General features: G+C 41.1%; 1 protein-coding gene across 1 annotated transcript; it reads left to right on the top strand.

Annotated features, from left to right (window-relative positions):
- Window positions 1-2,417: 2,417 nt before the first annotated feature.
- Window positions 2,418-3,191, top strand: LOC120257261 (proline-rich receptor-like protein kinase PERK10). The gene has a single exon (XM_039264792.1). It carries the CDS (start codon window positions 2,418-2,420, stop codon window positions 3,189-3,191), a length of 774 nt encoding a protein of 257 aa, XP_039120726.1.
- Window positions 3,192-18,178: the final 14,987 nt, after the last annotated feature.

Genomic DNA, 18,178 nt, shown 5'->3' with positions numbered 1-18,178 from the left:
TTTACTAATATTTTACTCTTGTTGTGATCTGTGTGTTTCTTAAATTACCTGAAGGGAGGAAGGAAAATGCTGCTGGGAGAATGATACTTATTTACCTATCTGCCCTTCTAAATTCCTAGATTTTTATAAAATTATATATATATTTTTTTTTATTAATGCGGACAAGCAATTTCAAGGAAGGTCATGACAGCTTCACACTTAAGCAAGTACTTTATTGAGTAAAAATTTCCATGACATTGAACTGAAGCCGCGCAGCCACAAGCCTGTTGATGTGTTCACTCATAGAGACCAAGACCGCACTTCTTAATCACTGAGGACTGGTCCTCACTGTGGATGCCGGCGACACCAGGCACAACAAACAGCTAACAGAGCTTCACAGTGGTAGTGGCACCACCGAAGCCGGTGTCACTGGCGGCAATGATGGGCTTCAAGTAATCTACGTAAGGTGTTCGACCGTGTTCCTTGCGAGTCATATTCATGCAAGCCTTGTGTTGCTTGCGGTCGTGGTACTGTTGGGCAAATAAGAGGTGTTCGACCTTATTAGGGACGGTGTCGTAGAGGTAGTCGGTGAGGTTAGGGCCAGGCTCGTTGGTGGTGGTGTGGGTGGACGAGCATTGCCAGTTGGAGATGTAGATGGTATCAAGGTGTTTGGCGATCATGGTGACTTGGACAGGGTCATGCGTGCTAAATGTGCGCCACGACATGCCATTGGCTTAGTGAGTCTTTTGTGTGCCAAAGTTTCTTAATGATCAAGCTTGTTAAAATACAAAAAACGAAAAATAATAGATACGTGAGCTTGTGTAATAAAAATTTGGATACATAGATAAAAATGACCAAGATGGCAGTACTAAAATGTTATAGAAGGATGAGAAAAGGTAGTAGAAGCAAGGTGGCATATGCAAAGTGAGATCTTTTCCATTAGTGTAACCTCTAACTCGGGTCTCAAAAGGTGCCTTATTCTTAAAACCTTCACAACAAAGAAAATGGGATAGAATTTATCAAAGGTTTTGTTTGGTGAGAAAAATTAATAAACTAAAATAAGGTTGCGATGGGTTGATATTGGACAAAAGATATTATTAAGAATAAAAGAAAGAGAGGATAAAGAAGGACAAGTAGCATGCCCAGTGTGAATGTTACAATTACCATCACCTTTGCCAACAACAATATCAATAGTCCTAGTATCTTGAAGATTTTTGGGTGTTAAAGGTTACATGATTTGAAGCCCCGTTATCCATTACCTCGTCAGTAGAAGGAGAAAACTGACAAGTAGCAAGATGGGCCTGGGTTTCTTAAGCATTATGAAAAGCGAGGCTACAAGCTTTTAGCAATGTGGGCATAGTTTTCGATTATTGCATTGCACTATTCGAATTGTGCCAACAAAAAAATTGTTAGAATTTCCACAATTGATGGCATGAGAGAAAGATTGGCTCCAATTTTTGTTGCTTTGCTATGGTGAATGAAGGTTTGCAACGATCGATTCTTTTTAGAGAATCAATTCTAAAAGTCAGAAGTGGAATTACCACATTGGATGAAGAGTGCTACGATAACATTCTAACAGTCGATTCCTGGTTAATTAGTTTTTAAAAGAAGTTCTCAAGCGAGAAGCTAAATTTATTGAAGAAATAAAAAAACTAAAGCAAACTAAGAAATGCCTAACAAAAGTCTGGAAAGAAAAAGAACAGATAATCAAAACAATCAGAAAGTAAATCCATGACTATTAAACGATCGCATAACCCATCGAGGAAGATCCGGACCATAGAGGAAGAGGTTGAGATGGTGATGACAAAAATCCCAAATGACAAGATTGATGGCGGGCCTAATCCAGGAGAAAGGAATAGCCTAAATGCACGGACTCGTTGGCACATGTCCAGGAGAAATTTCAAGTTACTGATTTGATGATGAAAGCGCCAAGAAAGCATGGAATCAGGGCACTGAATAGTATCCAAGATGCCTTGATGAGCGCAAAAAATGCGTTTGATTACAAGATGGTGTTCTAGAGAAATCTGCAGAGCAACTTCAAGAGCAAAAATCTCATTGGAAGAGTTGTCATTCATAGGCTGCAAGAGACATCCTGCAAGATAAACAATTTTAGAAGAAACCAATGGATCTTACCTGGAGAGTATGATTGGATGTTGCTGTTAGGGAATATAGCTGTGTATACAGCTGTAGATCTATATTTATATAGCTACCTTATTTATATAACTGTGTATCTATATATACCTTGTACATTGTAGGTTTTGAGTATTGAAAAATTGATTAATCTTTTCCACCTAACATGGTATCAGAGAGGTTTTTCTAAACCTAATTTTTTTCCGCTGCCAGTCCTTGATCGCGCGTCGTTTGCTCTCCATCGCGCGCGCCGCCCTCGGCGGCCGCGCCCGCCAGCGCTACCAGCGCCGCCCGCGCCCCTCGGCCTCATGCCTGCTGCCACGCCGCCCGACCTCGCCCTCACCCAGCCTCTGCGCGCCGCGCCGCGCGCCCGGCGACCCGCGCCCGCCGCGCGTCAGCCCACGCGCCTCGCCACGCGCCCAGGCCGCCCGCGCCACCTTTGCGCACGCGCGCCCATGCGCGCCGCCCAGCAAGCGTCCCAGCACGCCTCGCCCGCGCCGCACGCCCGCCCGCCGCCCGCGCCGCCCGGCGTGTCGTCCAGCCCCGAGCCGCCCGCGCAGCAGCGTCCCCAACGCGCCCGCGCAGCGCCTGCGATCCTCGGCCCTCGCGCGCACCCGTGTTGCCCTTGGCCACCGCGCCGCCCTCAGCCCGCGGTGTGTTTTTCCATAGCCTCGCCGGGTTTCTTATCTGCAAAAAGCCGGGACGTCATGCTCAATGGCAAGAATTATAAAGCATGGTCGTCCACTTTATGTGTGCTCCTTCACGGACTTTATCTTTGGGATCATGTTGATGGTACTCGTCCGCCTCCAGTTTCTTCTAGTGCCGCCTCTTCTGGCTCCTCTTCGTCTACAGTTACCAGCGCGCCCTCTTCCACGTCTACTAACTTGCTCAAGTGTACTGAGGATGATGCTCATACCATTGCTATCATTTGTCAGTCCTGTGAGCTTCCTATTCGCTTGGTCATGTTTGTGATCTTTCTGACCCAAGGCGATTTAGGATCATCTGCGCGCACTCTATCTTCCTTCCAGTCAGGCGTTGCGCTACTCCTTGCTACAGACTCTCACATCTACCTATCAATGTGAGACGTCTGTCTCGGATTTCTTTGCCGTGCTCAGTGATTTATGGCGTCAGTGTGATGAGATGACACCCTCTCCTTCTCTGACCATGCCCGAGTGTCTTGCCATTGCTCAGGATCGTGATTATCTTCGCATTTATGAGTTTCTCATGCATCTTCGCCCTGAGTTCGAGGCCGTTCGGGCTCAGCTACTGCACCGGGTTACACCTCCGTCTGCTAGTGATACTCTGGCATATGCGCTTTCTAAGGAGACTCGTCTTCGGTCCTTAGATGTGGTTCCACCACCTGCTGCTCCTCACTCTGTTCTTGCTGCTCCCCAGCAGAACCCGATCTTGAGGCATTGCTCCTTTGATGCCGTCTCCTGGTCTTAGCGCTCCCGTCCGTCCTCTATCTCGGGTCTTAGGGGACCCGGTTTCTAGTGCACCTCCTCGGGAGTCGGTTCGGGTGTCATTCTCGCCATGCTCCCCGGCCATATTCAGATCTGAGTGTCATAAGCTTCGGGCTGGGCTCGAGATGACAAGCACTGACGCACATGCCCACCCCACCCTCAGCTACTCAAAGTGGTCCGTTGTTTCTTTGGCGGTTTAAAGAACTTATTCACAGATCTTTCTAGGAGTCGGATATCTCCTTCTTGGCCCCGATACTCACTCGAGATGCCTCGCGCGTCTCCACTCACCCATCGAGTCGCCTCCGCCCTCTCAGGGTATTTCTTCATCCTCTTGGTTACTTGACTCGGAGCTTCTTTTCATATGACCCTATGATGCTACCCACCTTCACTCTCTTCACCCTTTTTCTTCGATCTTACGTGTCATTATTGCTAATGGCACGACACTCCCCAGTCCCTAGTCGTGGCCTCTTTCACACCACTCATTTTCCATATTCCCGATGTTGCCTTTTGTACCACGACTCTCCATGAACCTTATTTACGCTAGCCAACTCGCTTCTCTTGGCGATCTTGTTATTTTGATGAGTTTGGTTGTCGTGTCATGCGGGATCGTCTTCAGGGGACCCTCATTGGGTCGGCCATCGCCGCCATAGTGAGGGTGTATGTGCTCGATCATCTTAGATCTTCCATCCTCTTCTACATTACCAGCAACCTCTATTTATTGTTTTTCTACTGTTCGTTTCCATTAGTGGCATCATCGGCTTGGGCATCCTAGTGGTTCTCGTCTGTCTTCTCTTATTCATCAGGGCGTTTTAGGTCGTGTTTTAGTTGATAATTCTCATTCTTGTTCGGGTTGTAAGCTTGGCAGCGGCTACTGACTCCCGTATCCTTCAAGTGTGTCTAGAGTGCAGGGTCTCCGTTTGAATTAGTTCATTCGGATGTTTGGGGTCCTGCCCCGTTTGTTTCCAAAGGTGGACATCGTTATTATGTTATTTTTGTTGATGATTTCTCTCGTTACACTTGGATTTATGTTATGCGTTCTCGTTCCGAGTTTTTAAAGGTTTATATTGATTTCTCTAATATGGTGCGTACCTAATTTTCTGCCACCATTCGTACTTTCCATTCCGATTCAGGAGGGGAATATCTTTCTCATGAGTTTACTGTGGAGGTTCTTGCCTCCCACGCACTCTTCCTCGACTTTCTCTTGTCCTGGTGCCCATGCTCGAGAATCGGCTGCGAAAGAAACATCGTCATATTCTTGAAACCCAGCTCGTACTCTTCTCATTTGCCTCCCATATTCCCCTCACTTTTTGGATCGAGGCTCGTCTCATCTGCTGCTTTACCTCATCAATCTTCAACCCTCTTCCTTTCTTCAGGGTTGTAGTCCAGGGGAATGTTTTTTCTCCAGCCCACCACGTTATTCTCATCTTCGTGTGTTTGGTTGTTTGTGTTATGTCCTCCTTATGCCTCGAGAGCGGACTAAACTTTCTGCTCAGTCTGTTCCTTGTGTCTTCCTTGGTTATAGTCCTGAGCACAAAGGCTATCGGTGTTATGATCTGTACACGTCGCCTCCGTATCTCGCGTGATGTCTCTTTTGTTGAGGATCGTCCTTTCTTTGTCCCTTCCCCTTCCTCTTCTTCTCACTCCTCTACTACATCGACCAATGTTCAGTTTCTCATTGTGTCCTCACCACCTCCTCTGTCCCCCACCTCCACTGTATCTCCTCCATCCGTTTCACCGTTGATCGCTGACCCTCCCGTCCATGTTTCTATTCCCGCTCCTCCTCTTCTTGAGCGATCACCCCGCGCCAGCGGTTTCCTCTCGATGTGTTCCCTGCGGATGATCCCCACAGCACGTCGCTATCCTCTTCGTGATCCTCATCCCCCTGATTGCCTTAATCTTGCCTCTCAGCTTCTTAACCTACCTATTTCTCCCTCCAATGGCCCTCCAGAGCCATCTTCTTACCGAGGCTGTCCAAATACTACCGAGTGGCAAGCTGCATGTCTCATCGAGTTGGAGGCGCTCGAGTGCACCTCTACATGGGATTTGGTTCCCCTTCCTCCCTGGTCTTGCTCCCATTACCGCAAGTGGGTTTATAAAGTCAAGACTCGCTCCCGACGGTTGCGTCAGAGTGGTCGAGGCTCGCCTTTGTGGCTCGTGGTTTCAGCGAGGAGGCGAGGGGACGAGATTATGATGAGACTTTTGCTCCCGTCGCTCATATTACTACCATTCGAGCTCTCATTGCTGTAGCTGCTGTTCAGCGATGGTCCCTCTTTCAGCTTGATGTGAAGAATGCTTTTCTTCATGGGGATCTTCAGCGAGGGAGGTTTTACATGCTTCCTCCCCGGTTTTTCTTCTCCTTCCGGTTTTGGTCCGTGCGCCTTCGGAAGGCTCTCTATGGTCTCAAAACAGGCTCCTCGGGCCTCGGTTTTTAGCGTTCAGCTTCATCGTGGTTTCACTGCGGTTTTCGACCTAGTCTGCATGATCCCGCTTTTGTTTGTGCACTCTTCTCCTCGTGGTGGGACTTTGTTGTTGCTTTATGTGGATGATATGATCATCACTGGTGATGATCCTGGTCATGTGGATTTTGTCAAGCATCACCTTCAGCAACATTTCCAGATGACTAATCTTGGTCGATTGAGCTATTTTTTGGGCATTGAGGTTACTTCTACTTCTACTGGTTTTCAGTTGTCCCAGCAGTTACACATCCGATATCCTCGCTCGGCAGCCTCTCTCGACTCTTGTCTTGAACCACTCCTATGGAGCTACATCTTGACTTGCGTCGATGAGGGGACTCCCCTTATCCGATCCAGACACGCTATCGTCACTTGGTTGGGAGTCTGGTCTATCTTACACTCACTCGTCCAAACATTGCTTATGCTGTGCATGTTTTGAGTCGGTTTGTTAGAGTGCACCTACTGCTCACTATGCCCATCTTTTTGAGGCTTTTGCGCTATCTTCAGGCGACTCCGCCTCGAGGCCTTCTTTTCTCGGCCAGATGCTCCGGAGCTTCGTTCTTATTCGATGCTACTTGGGCTAGTGATCCGTCCGATCGCTCGTTCACATCGGCTTCGTTTATTCTTGGGCTCTTCTCTCATTGCTTGAAGTCCAAGAAGCAAACTAGTGTTTCGGTCTAGCACTCTGCAGCGAGCTTCGCGCTATGGCTACTCTTCGAGGAGATTGTTTGGTTGCGTTGGCTTTTGCATGATCTTGGTATTGTCTCGCATGCTCCTACTCCTCTACATTGTGACAACACCGGTGCCATTCAGATCACTTTGAATCTCGTCAAAACATTCCCTCTCCAAGCATATTGGTGTTGATGCTTTTCTTCTTGAGTGATCGATACAGACAAAGGCATTCGGCTCCCAGTTTGTTCCTTCTGAGCGTCAGCTTGCGGATCTGTTTACTAAATCTCAGACACGGGCACAACATGATTTGCTCTTGTCCAAACTCTCGATGTTTGATCCCCCGTGAGTTTGTGGGGGTGTTAGGGAATACATGATGTATATCTATATTTGTATAGCTACCTTATTTATATAACTGTGTATCTATATATACCTTCTACATTGTAGGTTTTGAGTAATGAAAAATTGATTAATCTTTTCCACCTAACAGTTGCATGGGTAAAAAGGAATGGATCATTAGCACTGGAAAAGTTATTTAAATTTAATTTTTTGCCGATAAGATCAGAAAGGCTGTTGGCGTAATCCTGAACATGAGCGACGGCTTTGAGCACAACAACAGAGAGATTTGGTCGAACATTTTTAAAAATAAAATTACAGCAACAAATCCATATGAACCAGGCACTTGTTGCAATGATTGCAAGAGTATATTTAGAATTCTGATAAGCAATGATCCAAGAACCTGAATGAAAATCATCTTGAAAGGATATGGCCAAGTTTTCCTTGAGATTAATTTGGTTCCAGACAAATTGAGCCCTGTCACAGCTGCTGAATAAATGATTGATTGTTTCACGGTGAAGAACACTTAAAATGCAAGGCCGATCAGGACCGAGGTTTAAGTTGCGAAGAAAGACGACCTTTAAGACACATCCAAATAAATGCTTCACACGGGGGGCGACTAGAATATGCCAGATTACATTCCAGCCGACCCAATTATCAGTAAAGAGAGATTGCTTGTTAAAATGATGATAAACAGCTGAAGAGATTCTATTACAATTGGTTCTAGGCAGCCAAACCCAGTGATTATTAGAGTCATGCCCAGTTGAAATTAGATTGGAAGTAAAGTTATCTGGCAAGACTCCAAAAATATTGGAAAGTTCATTGTGATCCTAATGATCGTCCATGATCAAGTCATTGATATTAATATGAGCAAAATCGACATTCATATTGATGTATGTGGGCTTGAGAGCAACAGGAATATCATAAATCCAAGGATCCCAGAGGAATGAGGTAATATCAGGATTAACAGAATTAATTTTACAATGATGCTTAATAAAATTAGTTGAATAGCATAAACCCCTAAAGAACCAGGAACATTTAGCAGGAAGGCTATCATGGTAGAAATTGATTCTCCCATACTTAATATTTAAAATTTCTACCTAAAGAGTATTGTCATTATTCAAATATTTGAAAATGTGTTTGGCTATGAGCAAATGTTTAGCAAGAGTAAGGTCCTTGATACCCAAGCCCCCTTCAGACTTACCTATCAATAATGTTTTCCAACTCACGTTATGGATGCCCTTTCCGTTACCATTCCTACTCTAGAAAAAATTTCTAACAACTTTGGAAATTTCAGAGAGAATGGAATCCGGAAGAGGATAGGCTGAGAGCGTATAGACGGGGATAGATAAAAGAGTAGAGTTAATAAGAATCCTTTTAGCAGCTTATGAAAGATGAAAATTGACCCATTGAGAAGTGATACGCTTAACTTTTTCGACCATAGACTGAAAAACTTGAACATTAAGCCGTATGGGAGAAATTAAAACACCGAGTTATTTAAATGGTAAAAAAGCTTGATTGAGGTTTAAAATCAAGCGTATACTTTTGATAACATGTTTGTTAAACCAAGAAGGGAACAAAATTTGAGATTTAGAATAATTTGGACACTGTCCGGTCAATTTAGAATAAATTGTCATGCAAAGATGAATATTTCTAGTGGCCCTGCGAGTTGCTTGAGAAACTAGGATCAAATCATCAGCATACATAAGATGATTGAAGTTGTTACTTAATCTAAGATTAAAACCAGGAATCAAATCATTCTGTAACCCAAAATTAAGCATAGTAGTGAGGGTTTGAGAGACCAGAATAAAGAGATAAGAGGAGATCGGATCTCCTTAGTGAACTCAATGAGTGGACGTGAACCAAGGAGTCGGGGCCCCATTAATAAGAAAAGAGAACGAGTTAAACTAAAGACAGGTAGAAATCCAAGAGATCCAAGTTGGATGAAAATTCATCTTAGAGAGAATGGCAAGAATTGCACTCCAATCTAATGTATCGTATGCTTTTTCAATATCAAATTTAATAATCATCTTAGAGGGGATAACTGTATCATTTTCAACAGAATGAGCAACCTCTTGCATAGTGATTATATTATCGAAGGAGCAACGGCCAGCCACAAAATCCACTTATTCACAACCAGTAAGATAAGGAATAACCTTATATAAATGATTAGCAAGAATTTTTGAAATGATTTTGAAGCAAACATTGCAAAGGGAAATTGGTCTAAAATCCGAAACCAGCTTCGGGTTATCTCTTTTAGGGATAAGAACGATATAAGTTTTACCCTAGGAAGCTGGCATAGATAAGTTTTTTAAAAAGTAAAGAACAACATTGAAAAGATGATCCCCAATGATAGACCAGAAATTCCTATAAAATTCAACATTAAACCCGTCAAGTCTAGGGGACTTACCTGAAGAAAGATCAGAAAGAGCACGGTAGAATTCTTCCTTAGTGACTTCCTAAATGAGAGAGATGTTATCTAAATCTGAAAGTCGAGGTAAGTCAGGAGGCAAAGCATTCGCTATATTTGGAATGACATTCGAGGGGGCTTTCCAAAGGTTATGAAAAAGTTGATGAAAGCATGTTCGATATCAGCTGGATCACTATAAACATTGCCATTTAAAAACATTGATTTGAGAAATATAGTTGTGTCGAGAGCAAATGCGAGAGATGGAATGCAAAAAATGAGTGTTTCTATCGCCATCTTTTAATCCACAATAATTTAGCCCTCGAGCCCACTTGATGTTACTATGACATTGCATAGTAGAAAGCTTAGCGTAGTGGTCCAACAAGATATTTTGGCAGTTATCATTAAGATCAGAAAGCTCAAGATAATTAATGTAATTTTCCGTATTAATCAAATTAGCCTTAAGATCGTTAACACCAGAGAGGTGCCAGGACTTAAGTTTAGTGCGAGTGCGGGATAAAAAATGAGTGAAAGCATGCATAGGATTTCCATGAGGAGAGAACTTCTAGGCATCCCGGACAGCGTTATGACATCCCAAAAAATCAAACCAGAAATTCTCGAATCTAAAAACACTATTTCTCGAAGAGGATATAAATGAGCGATGAAGAAAACGAGGGAGAATGATCCGAAAAAGAGCGATTAAGATGTTTGAGATTGTAGGGATTTAAAAGTATTGTTCCACCCTAATATTCACCAAACAACGATCAAGTCTTGCTCGATGACGAGTGAGCTAAGTTTATTATTGCACCAGGTGTAAGAAGAACCAGTAAACTTTAAATCCAACAAATTATTTTGATCGACAAAATCAGTAAAATAACTTGTGATTCTGAGTATAATAGGTAAAAAGAACCACTCTTATGTTCATTCCTAGAGACCATCGAATTAAAATCTCCTAGAACAAGCCAAGGCAGACCAAGAATAGTGATTTTGGAAAACTCATGCCAAATTAAACGTTGTTTATGGCAAAAAATGGAGTTATAAACCACAGAGATGACAAAAATGATTGGAAGGCGAAGTGGAAACAACCCGATGCAAAGGCGTGTTGCGAGGAAGCAAGAGGAGTTACGACCCAGCGACAGTACCAAAGGGCGATAATACCTCCGGAAAAATCCTTCGCCTAAAATGGCGGTCCACTCCCGATGTTTGGGGACCTTATTACGAAGCGGTCTACTCTATCCGAGTTTGCTCTGGTTTCCACAAGACAGACGATAAGAGGCTTAAGAGTTCTGATAAGACAAAAAACCCTAGAAGAGGTGTCCCCCGTAGAGATACCCCTGCAATTCCAACATAAAATTTTAGCTGTATTCATGAAGGAAATAGTAAGAAAAAGAAGTAAACTAGACTCCCTGAAAAAGTGTGAAACTCGAGGAAGAAATAAGGCAGGTGAACTTAGGAGGCGGGGAGCTCGGCATCAACTCTCCTTCAGTGAAACTTCGAGCCAATAAGGGAACTTTTTTCCTAATGAGGGGCATCTCTCCCGGCTTCCTCTTGATATTGATTCAGGTCATGTCATCATCAGAACAATCATCGTCTGGACATCACATCATCATCCTCATCGAGAGATCTTCATTATTTGAGCTATCTTCTTCCATGTCCCCAGCTTCTAAAGCAGAAGAAACCTTCTCAACTAAAGAAGTGTGAGAGTGATTCACTGCAAGAGAAGGAAAAATTTCTGGAAGAGAAGAGCGAAGTATAGGAGGTGGGGAGTTATGCGTAAAGAAGATAAATTCTTTCCACTCTCTTGAAAGCGATTGTGAGAGTATTATGTTGATGGATGTCAAAGTGTAAGATGGCTTGGGAAGCCAAAAGGGTGTCAGATCTCACAATGTTCTTTCCAATTTCTCGAGCAGTGTAAGGAGAGGTGATTTGATTAGGGCGAGGCTCGATGGAGCTATAGTGGGGGATAGGGATGGCTTCTAGGGAATTAACGGGATTAGTGGAGATAGATTCATTAATGATGGGGTTAATCTCGAGGTGAGGATCAATGATAGGAAGAGAGGTATGTGAGTTAGTGGGAGGGGCCATCTGGGTATCTGTGAAAGAGGTATGACGGTGGGGTGAGAGCAGGGAATTTCCCTCTCTGCGGACTCCAAATCGGCCACGTATGTTGCGAGAGGCGAGTGCCTCGGGACTCTATGTCAGCAGCACATGAATCGAGTTCTTTCGTTCTTAAGGTCACATGATCAACTCGAGTCGCCTCCGCATCCCCGAGCATGGGCATGTTGCGAGTGACAAGTAACCAAGGTCCATAATCAAACTCCGGGGTGGTTTGTTTTGATTCCGACAGATGTTTAGTAAGGGAAGAAAGTGGTTGAGGATTGGAGATGTCTATCTGCTGATCATTATCAGGGGTAACCTGGGTAGATCCCTCTACCGCCAATCACACAGAGCGAGAGGACAGCTGGGAATCACCAGCACCACTAGACAAAGACTGAGCACATGTTCGACTACCGTGCCCAACAAGATCATAGGAATAACAAAACATCGGTAATCATTCATACTGACCACAACAAAAAACCGTTGAAGATCATCACCAATCCGAAATCCCCTGCAGAGGGGCTTGGACAAATCGATTTCTATGCAAGCCTGGGCAAACCTAGACCTAGCCAAAGTTGAAGTAAACTCATCGATTTTGATAAGGTGACCAAAGTTACTCTGCGAGTTGTCTCAAGGGTATCACCATCCCTAGCATTCAACTGAGGAGATTATGACATTAGACCTAGATCGCAACTGTGTTAAGATGGGCAAAGATTGGCTCAAAAAAAGGCTTCATGGGGACAATTGTAGGATGATACCATTGACTGACCAAGGACCGTCCAGAAGGAGGTGCTACATCGTGCGCTCCGTGGAACATAGAATCAGGAGAAACCTATTTGGTAGATCAGAGATGAAAATTTCACAGAATTTTGACCATTTGGCAAGAAGTGTGGATTTAACCTATTCAAATAAAAGGTGGCTTACCAAATAGCTTCCCGTGGGGCGTCATTTGAATTTTCATGTGTCTGAGTTGAAGGCATCGGCATCTAACCCGGACAAAGCTAGTGGTGGGACGCTTTGAGCTTGTTTAACAATTGAAAAGTGTGTGTGAGGAATTATCAAAAGGACTGGCTGAGGACAAATCCTTCGTCCCTCACGCACCGTCGTCGAGGGGATGAGGAGTTGGAAGAACCGGTCACCAAGAAGCCTGGTTAATTAGTTGGTTTGTGTTAAAATAACAATTTGCAATAACCCCAATCTATGGATGGATTATCTAGGGAAAAGAGTAATCACCAACTTTAATAAAATGATTTACTATCTAAATACCAATATGAACAAAATTAGTTCATGTCATTATTAAAATAAAAAGAATATGGATGATGTACCTCCCAAACAATGATCTTTCATGCATAATCATCTTTTAAACAAACCCAACAAAATAATTGAAATAGCTCAGTTTCAAAATGTTAAAAGATTAAAAATTCATCAGCTGCATACGAGTCCCCGCATCATCAATCAAGTTGAGGAGGAATTAAGGTGGGTATAACATGCACCATGTATAAACTACTAATTAAGCTTAATTCTAATCTAGTTATTATTATTACTTAATTAGCCATCTTGACTTGATGTTACAAATCAATTATGCTATATATACTCATTCGATAAACTTGAACTTACTATGCTTGATTAATATATTTTAATATGGGTCATTCTCTAAACTAGCGAGTCATGGTCAGGTAGAATAAACCCATACCCATAGCCTTAAAAATAAAACACATACATGAAAGCCATGGACAACATGACCTAGTTGAGGTCATGCGCAACCCAAGCAAAGAACATATATGAATATTAAAACAAGAGTCACATAGAACAAAAACTTAAACTGGGAAGAGCAATAAAATACTAAAGAATTTGTCAGTGAAATTCCTTAAATTCTTGATGTAATACATGTTAATACATGAGTGGGTATCTTAATTTTGATATTACATACTTTGATGATGATGATGCAATAATGAAAGCACAAAGCATAACATATAAACATAATCTTGAAGAATAAAATCATTTAATTAATAAAATATAGATCTAACACATGAAATGGCATACTATCTCTTTATAGTGGCGTGAAAACAAGAAAATGATAAAGATGTTGATGCTATATGGTTGTTGTGGAACTAGGGTTTTATGCAATGTTTTTCATAACTGCATGAGCAGTGAAAATGGCCAAAGCAACTGAGTCATGGATCATCGTTTGATTTGGATGACCCGAGTTTGGTTGAACAAGATAACATAATAATTATATTATAACTATAATATATATATATATATATATATATATATATATATATATATATATATATATATATATAATGTTGAGACATCAATTCTCCAAAATTCTAAACTCTCATATATTTCAAGTACAATTCAAACTATTAATGACAAGGATCTACCTTATTCATCACATAATATCAAATAGTAAAAACAATGTTAAAGAAGAACATCTAAATAATAGCATGAAAATCTCAACAATATTATAAGAAAAGAAAAATTTAACATGGTCATGATATGAATGGAAATTTAACATGGTCTCAAGAACATAAAAAGAAAATTTTTACAAAGTCACAACAATATCACAACAACATGAAAAGAAAAATTTAACATGGTCACAAGACTTGCAACAACATGAAAAGAAAATCTAATAAAAGTCACGCACATGCATAAGTAAAAATAAAAGGTTTAGTAAAATACATAACAACATCTTCATCCAACGTCTTGGAGGGGTGGAGTGGGGATAGTGATCAATCTTCTTCATCCAAAATATTGATAGCCATTTCTTGAAAGCACACTATTTCATGGTTACTATCCTCGGTGATCGATCATCCATCATCTTCTTCTTCATCGTCACCTATAAATTCATTTCATGAAAATTAGTACTTATGAATTTGATATGAATATGAATATGAAAGCATTAACATTAAATATAATTAATAGTTAAAAAGAGTTAGAAACGCTAATATTTAGATAGCTTAGTTGATTGTTCACTACTTCTTTGGTTGCTCCTCCAGGGCAGTTTTCTAATTCATTATAGTCAAGTTCTCCTTCCGGTTCTTTTTACACGACCCAAAATTCAGTTTTGTCAATTGACTCATAATCCACTAGATCGTAAGATCTATTTTTAGAAGGTGGCCTATAAAAAGAACAAAATATTAAATAAATATCATTTGCATGTAAAGTGCTTGACAAATCAAAATCATGAAATGCTCGTACCTATGTTGCAGCGAGAGTTATAGTGGTATTTCATGTACGAGTCATCATCCAGTCTTTGATGTCAAAATCTATTCCTTTTCATGGTATATATACGTTTAAAACACATGCAATTATCGCTCCACAACTAGAAGAAGACGCAGCTTGACTCAGAACTCTAATCACTAACTTTTTACCAAATGAGGCACATCACAACCAAAGAATTTCCACCACTCATCTATGCGAAAACATGCCTGAGCATATGTTACTGGTAGTAAACCAATATATAAGCATGGAGTTTAAAAGAAAATTCGATTTATTCTCACCGTGGTAGTAGTTTTGCAAGAAGTTAAATCAAGGGTCGAGCTAAAGAGTCTTCTACATTTCTCTAAATATTCTCATCTCTTCCATTAAATCGCTTGAGTTTAAACAAAGTTTGTCACTCCAATCAACACATCAAGTATACCACGTTGAACCTCCAACCTTTGGCATAAGTTTTCTCACTACAGCTCAAAATGCCTGACTGCGACCAATCATGCCAAAACATGCATTCCTGTGTGCAGGTCCTATTCCAATGATTCCTTTAATCATGAAAGTATAAAGGCTTATGTCAAGTGAAGATTATTGTCTCATGATACTTTAGTTTCCCTTGCAAGCCTTTATATATCCCATCATATACACATCCCATCAGCCGCCTTCTCATACGAATCAAACGTCCTCAACAAACATATCAAAAGGACCCACATAATCTTTCACAACTATCAAGCAATTCTTCCAAAATTTTAAATCAAAACAATTTGCTTTAACGCCTTTGCTTTTGTAATTTGAGGAATTTTTATAGTCGAACAAACAACCAAAAGAGACGTAAGTAATCTTTTGTAGTCATATAAACTCTTTCAATGCAATAAAAGTTATGGCAAAACGAGTAACTCCCGGATGAACAACCTTCATGTCCGCACTAGTGGTTGTTTTCTCAACCAATTTTAAACCAACTTATGATTATAAATGAACTCCTAGTAATCTTTTGAGCTTGAGAACTGCAAACTTTCAATGCTAGGTTGCCATTTCAATAATGTCTCTTCATAATCAGGAAGTTTTTATGTAATGGCGATGCATGGAGCACTCAATATATATCATAATATTTTCTACTCGCAATCTTCTTTTCTAGCATGCCTTTATAGTAGCTCTATTATACTCGTCACCACATGCTACGAAATTATGGGACCAACCATCTCAATAATTTCAAAAAGATTACGATAATTGTCCGAGCATGCAGACCGACAAAGACACGAGCATCCATCGCAGTTTGAATGAATGATATTCTTTTAGGAGAAGAGTAGCAAAGAAATTGACCGATGACCTCTGCTTATTATCATTCCATCCATCGCCCATAATTGTGCATCCTGCTTTCAACCCAAGTCTTTTAGAAAATCATCGATAATTAATATCACTTGTTTACAATCTCTCAACAAATTGACTTAATGCATATGTGGTAGGACCTCAGCAAATGTGCCACATGGCCCATACTCGCTCGTCATGCTAGCGCTGTGTATGATAGAATGGAGAGTCGAGCAACATTCAATGGTATACATGCATCGCATAAAGCCACATAGCATGCCGCCTACATGTATCCGACTTTCATGCCATCTCTCATCACATTGCATAGAAGCCTTTATGTAAGTTGGCTGATTAACAACTCCATGCTTAAGATAAAGATCCAATGCGCTAACCATAGCTTTTTCATTTCCTAGGAGGATATCTCCCACACATGTACTACTTTTTACCAGCAAAACATCGTCACTCTTTGAAATTCATGAATAGACTCTCCATAGTATTCCGCATCATCCTAAACTCCTTTCTTAACTTTCTTTCGGCCTTTTGAACATTTTCTCTTGTAATGGTCCTTGAATCAAAAACCAACTTTAGAAGGACTGCATGAATCAACGCGCTGCCTCTCGATCGAGCGCAGAAAGATGTTTGCGCATACATGCTGATCTCCGCTCTCGCGCACTGGCTGGCAAAATTCCCAAATGAAGATCCTTCTCCCTGGAGAATTTTGCCCCTAGGTTCACATATCTTCTTCATGCAATATCTGTCGAATATGTACACCGCCGAAAGAAGTTTTGCTCGGTAGATTCAACTTACTAATTTCGTGGCGACTGCGGGCCCAATAGTTTCCATCTATTCTGCAATCCACACACACTCCTAAAAGCACATCGACATGTGAATAGTACTCATGTAAATTAAAATAAAGTTGGCCATACAAGATACTTTCTATCACTAGCTCAAAATCCCACATAGACAAACACAATGCTAGAAGAGACCCTACGAACAAACAACGAGAGATATAGCAAACACAATAAGTTTAATTTCTCACGTATTTATTTTCTCAAAACAAATTAATTCTCGATCGAAATCTACGTATTATGCAACTTCATAAAAGTAATCTCAATTCTATTATGCAACATAACAAAAATAATAATTAATATCAAATCATGCTTTAAGGGAAGACATACCAAGTACAGTAAATATGATAAAAAGAGATTGAGTGCTGGAATATGAGGACCGGGAGATGCTTAATATGAGCGATATTTAGACTCCTATTTTTCATATTGTCATAGGTCGAAAGGTAATGGAGCTCCCATGAGATCTTTAATTCCAAGCATGATGATTTTCAAGCCTATGGCACATTCTCGCTTGAACTCAGGAAACACACGCATGAGATGTTTTAACAGCTTCTTTCGAGCTAGGATTTAAAATGCCACTTTACTCGCTGTCATTATAGTGTCACAGAAGTCTCGATGCGATCATCACACGGTATAGCTAAATGAAATGAGCCCAAAGCCACCACTGAGTGCCTTTATATGTATTTGAAATGTTGTTTTGATCTTCCCAATCGAAAAACCCATCCCATATAAAGCAAACAAGGAGCTAATCATTCTCATATATATTTTCTGCAAGAGACATGCGCAGAATAAACACACTCTCCATACGAGATGTTGGTTCTTCTGTCCCAAATGTTACATTATACACTTTAAATTACCTTAAGCTAAAGCCAAGCATGAGAATTGAGAAATTCGCATGGGATCCAAAAGATACTGAAATGATGTGTTAACCAACACAACTACATTGAGATCACGCACTAAACAAAATGCAAGTCAGAATACAAAATAATTGATCCAAACTATAAATATCCATCTCTTTTATATATGTATGTATGCACATATATATATATATATATATATATATATGTCCTCGAGTTATAACTAAAAGCATTAGCCCGCGTAACACAAATCTTCAAGAGTCCCATAAGCATTAAAATCAACCACTACTCGATCACGGAGAAATGTAACTTCAAACAAAGAAAAATGATCTAAGAAACTACAGCTGAATCACATAAAAATTGAGAGGAGCTTTGATCCTCGAATTTTCAGAATTGGAATTCCACATAAAAATAAAAATGG

The sequence above is a fragment of the Dioscorea cayenensis genome, unplaced genomic scaffold, assembly GCF_009730915.1.
Source record: "Dioscorea cayenensis subsp. rotundata cultivar TDr96_F1 unplaced genomic scaffold, TDr96_F1_v2_PseudoChromosome.rev07_lg8_w22 25.fasta BLBR01001988.1, whole genome shotgun sequence".
NCBI lineage: Eukaryota > Viridiplantae > Streptophyta > Magnoliopsida > Dioscoreales > Dioscoreaceae > Dioscorea > Dioscorea cayenensis.
The sequence above is the reverse complement of the archived record's forward strand: the minus strand, read 5'-3'. Positions and strand labels throughout refer to the sequence as shown.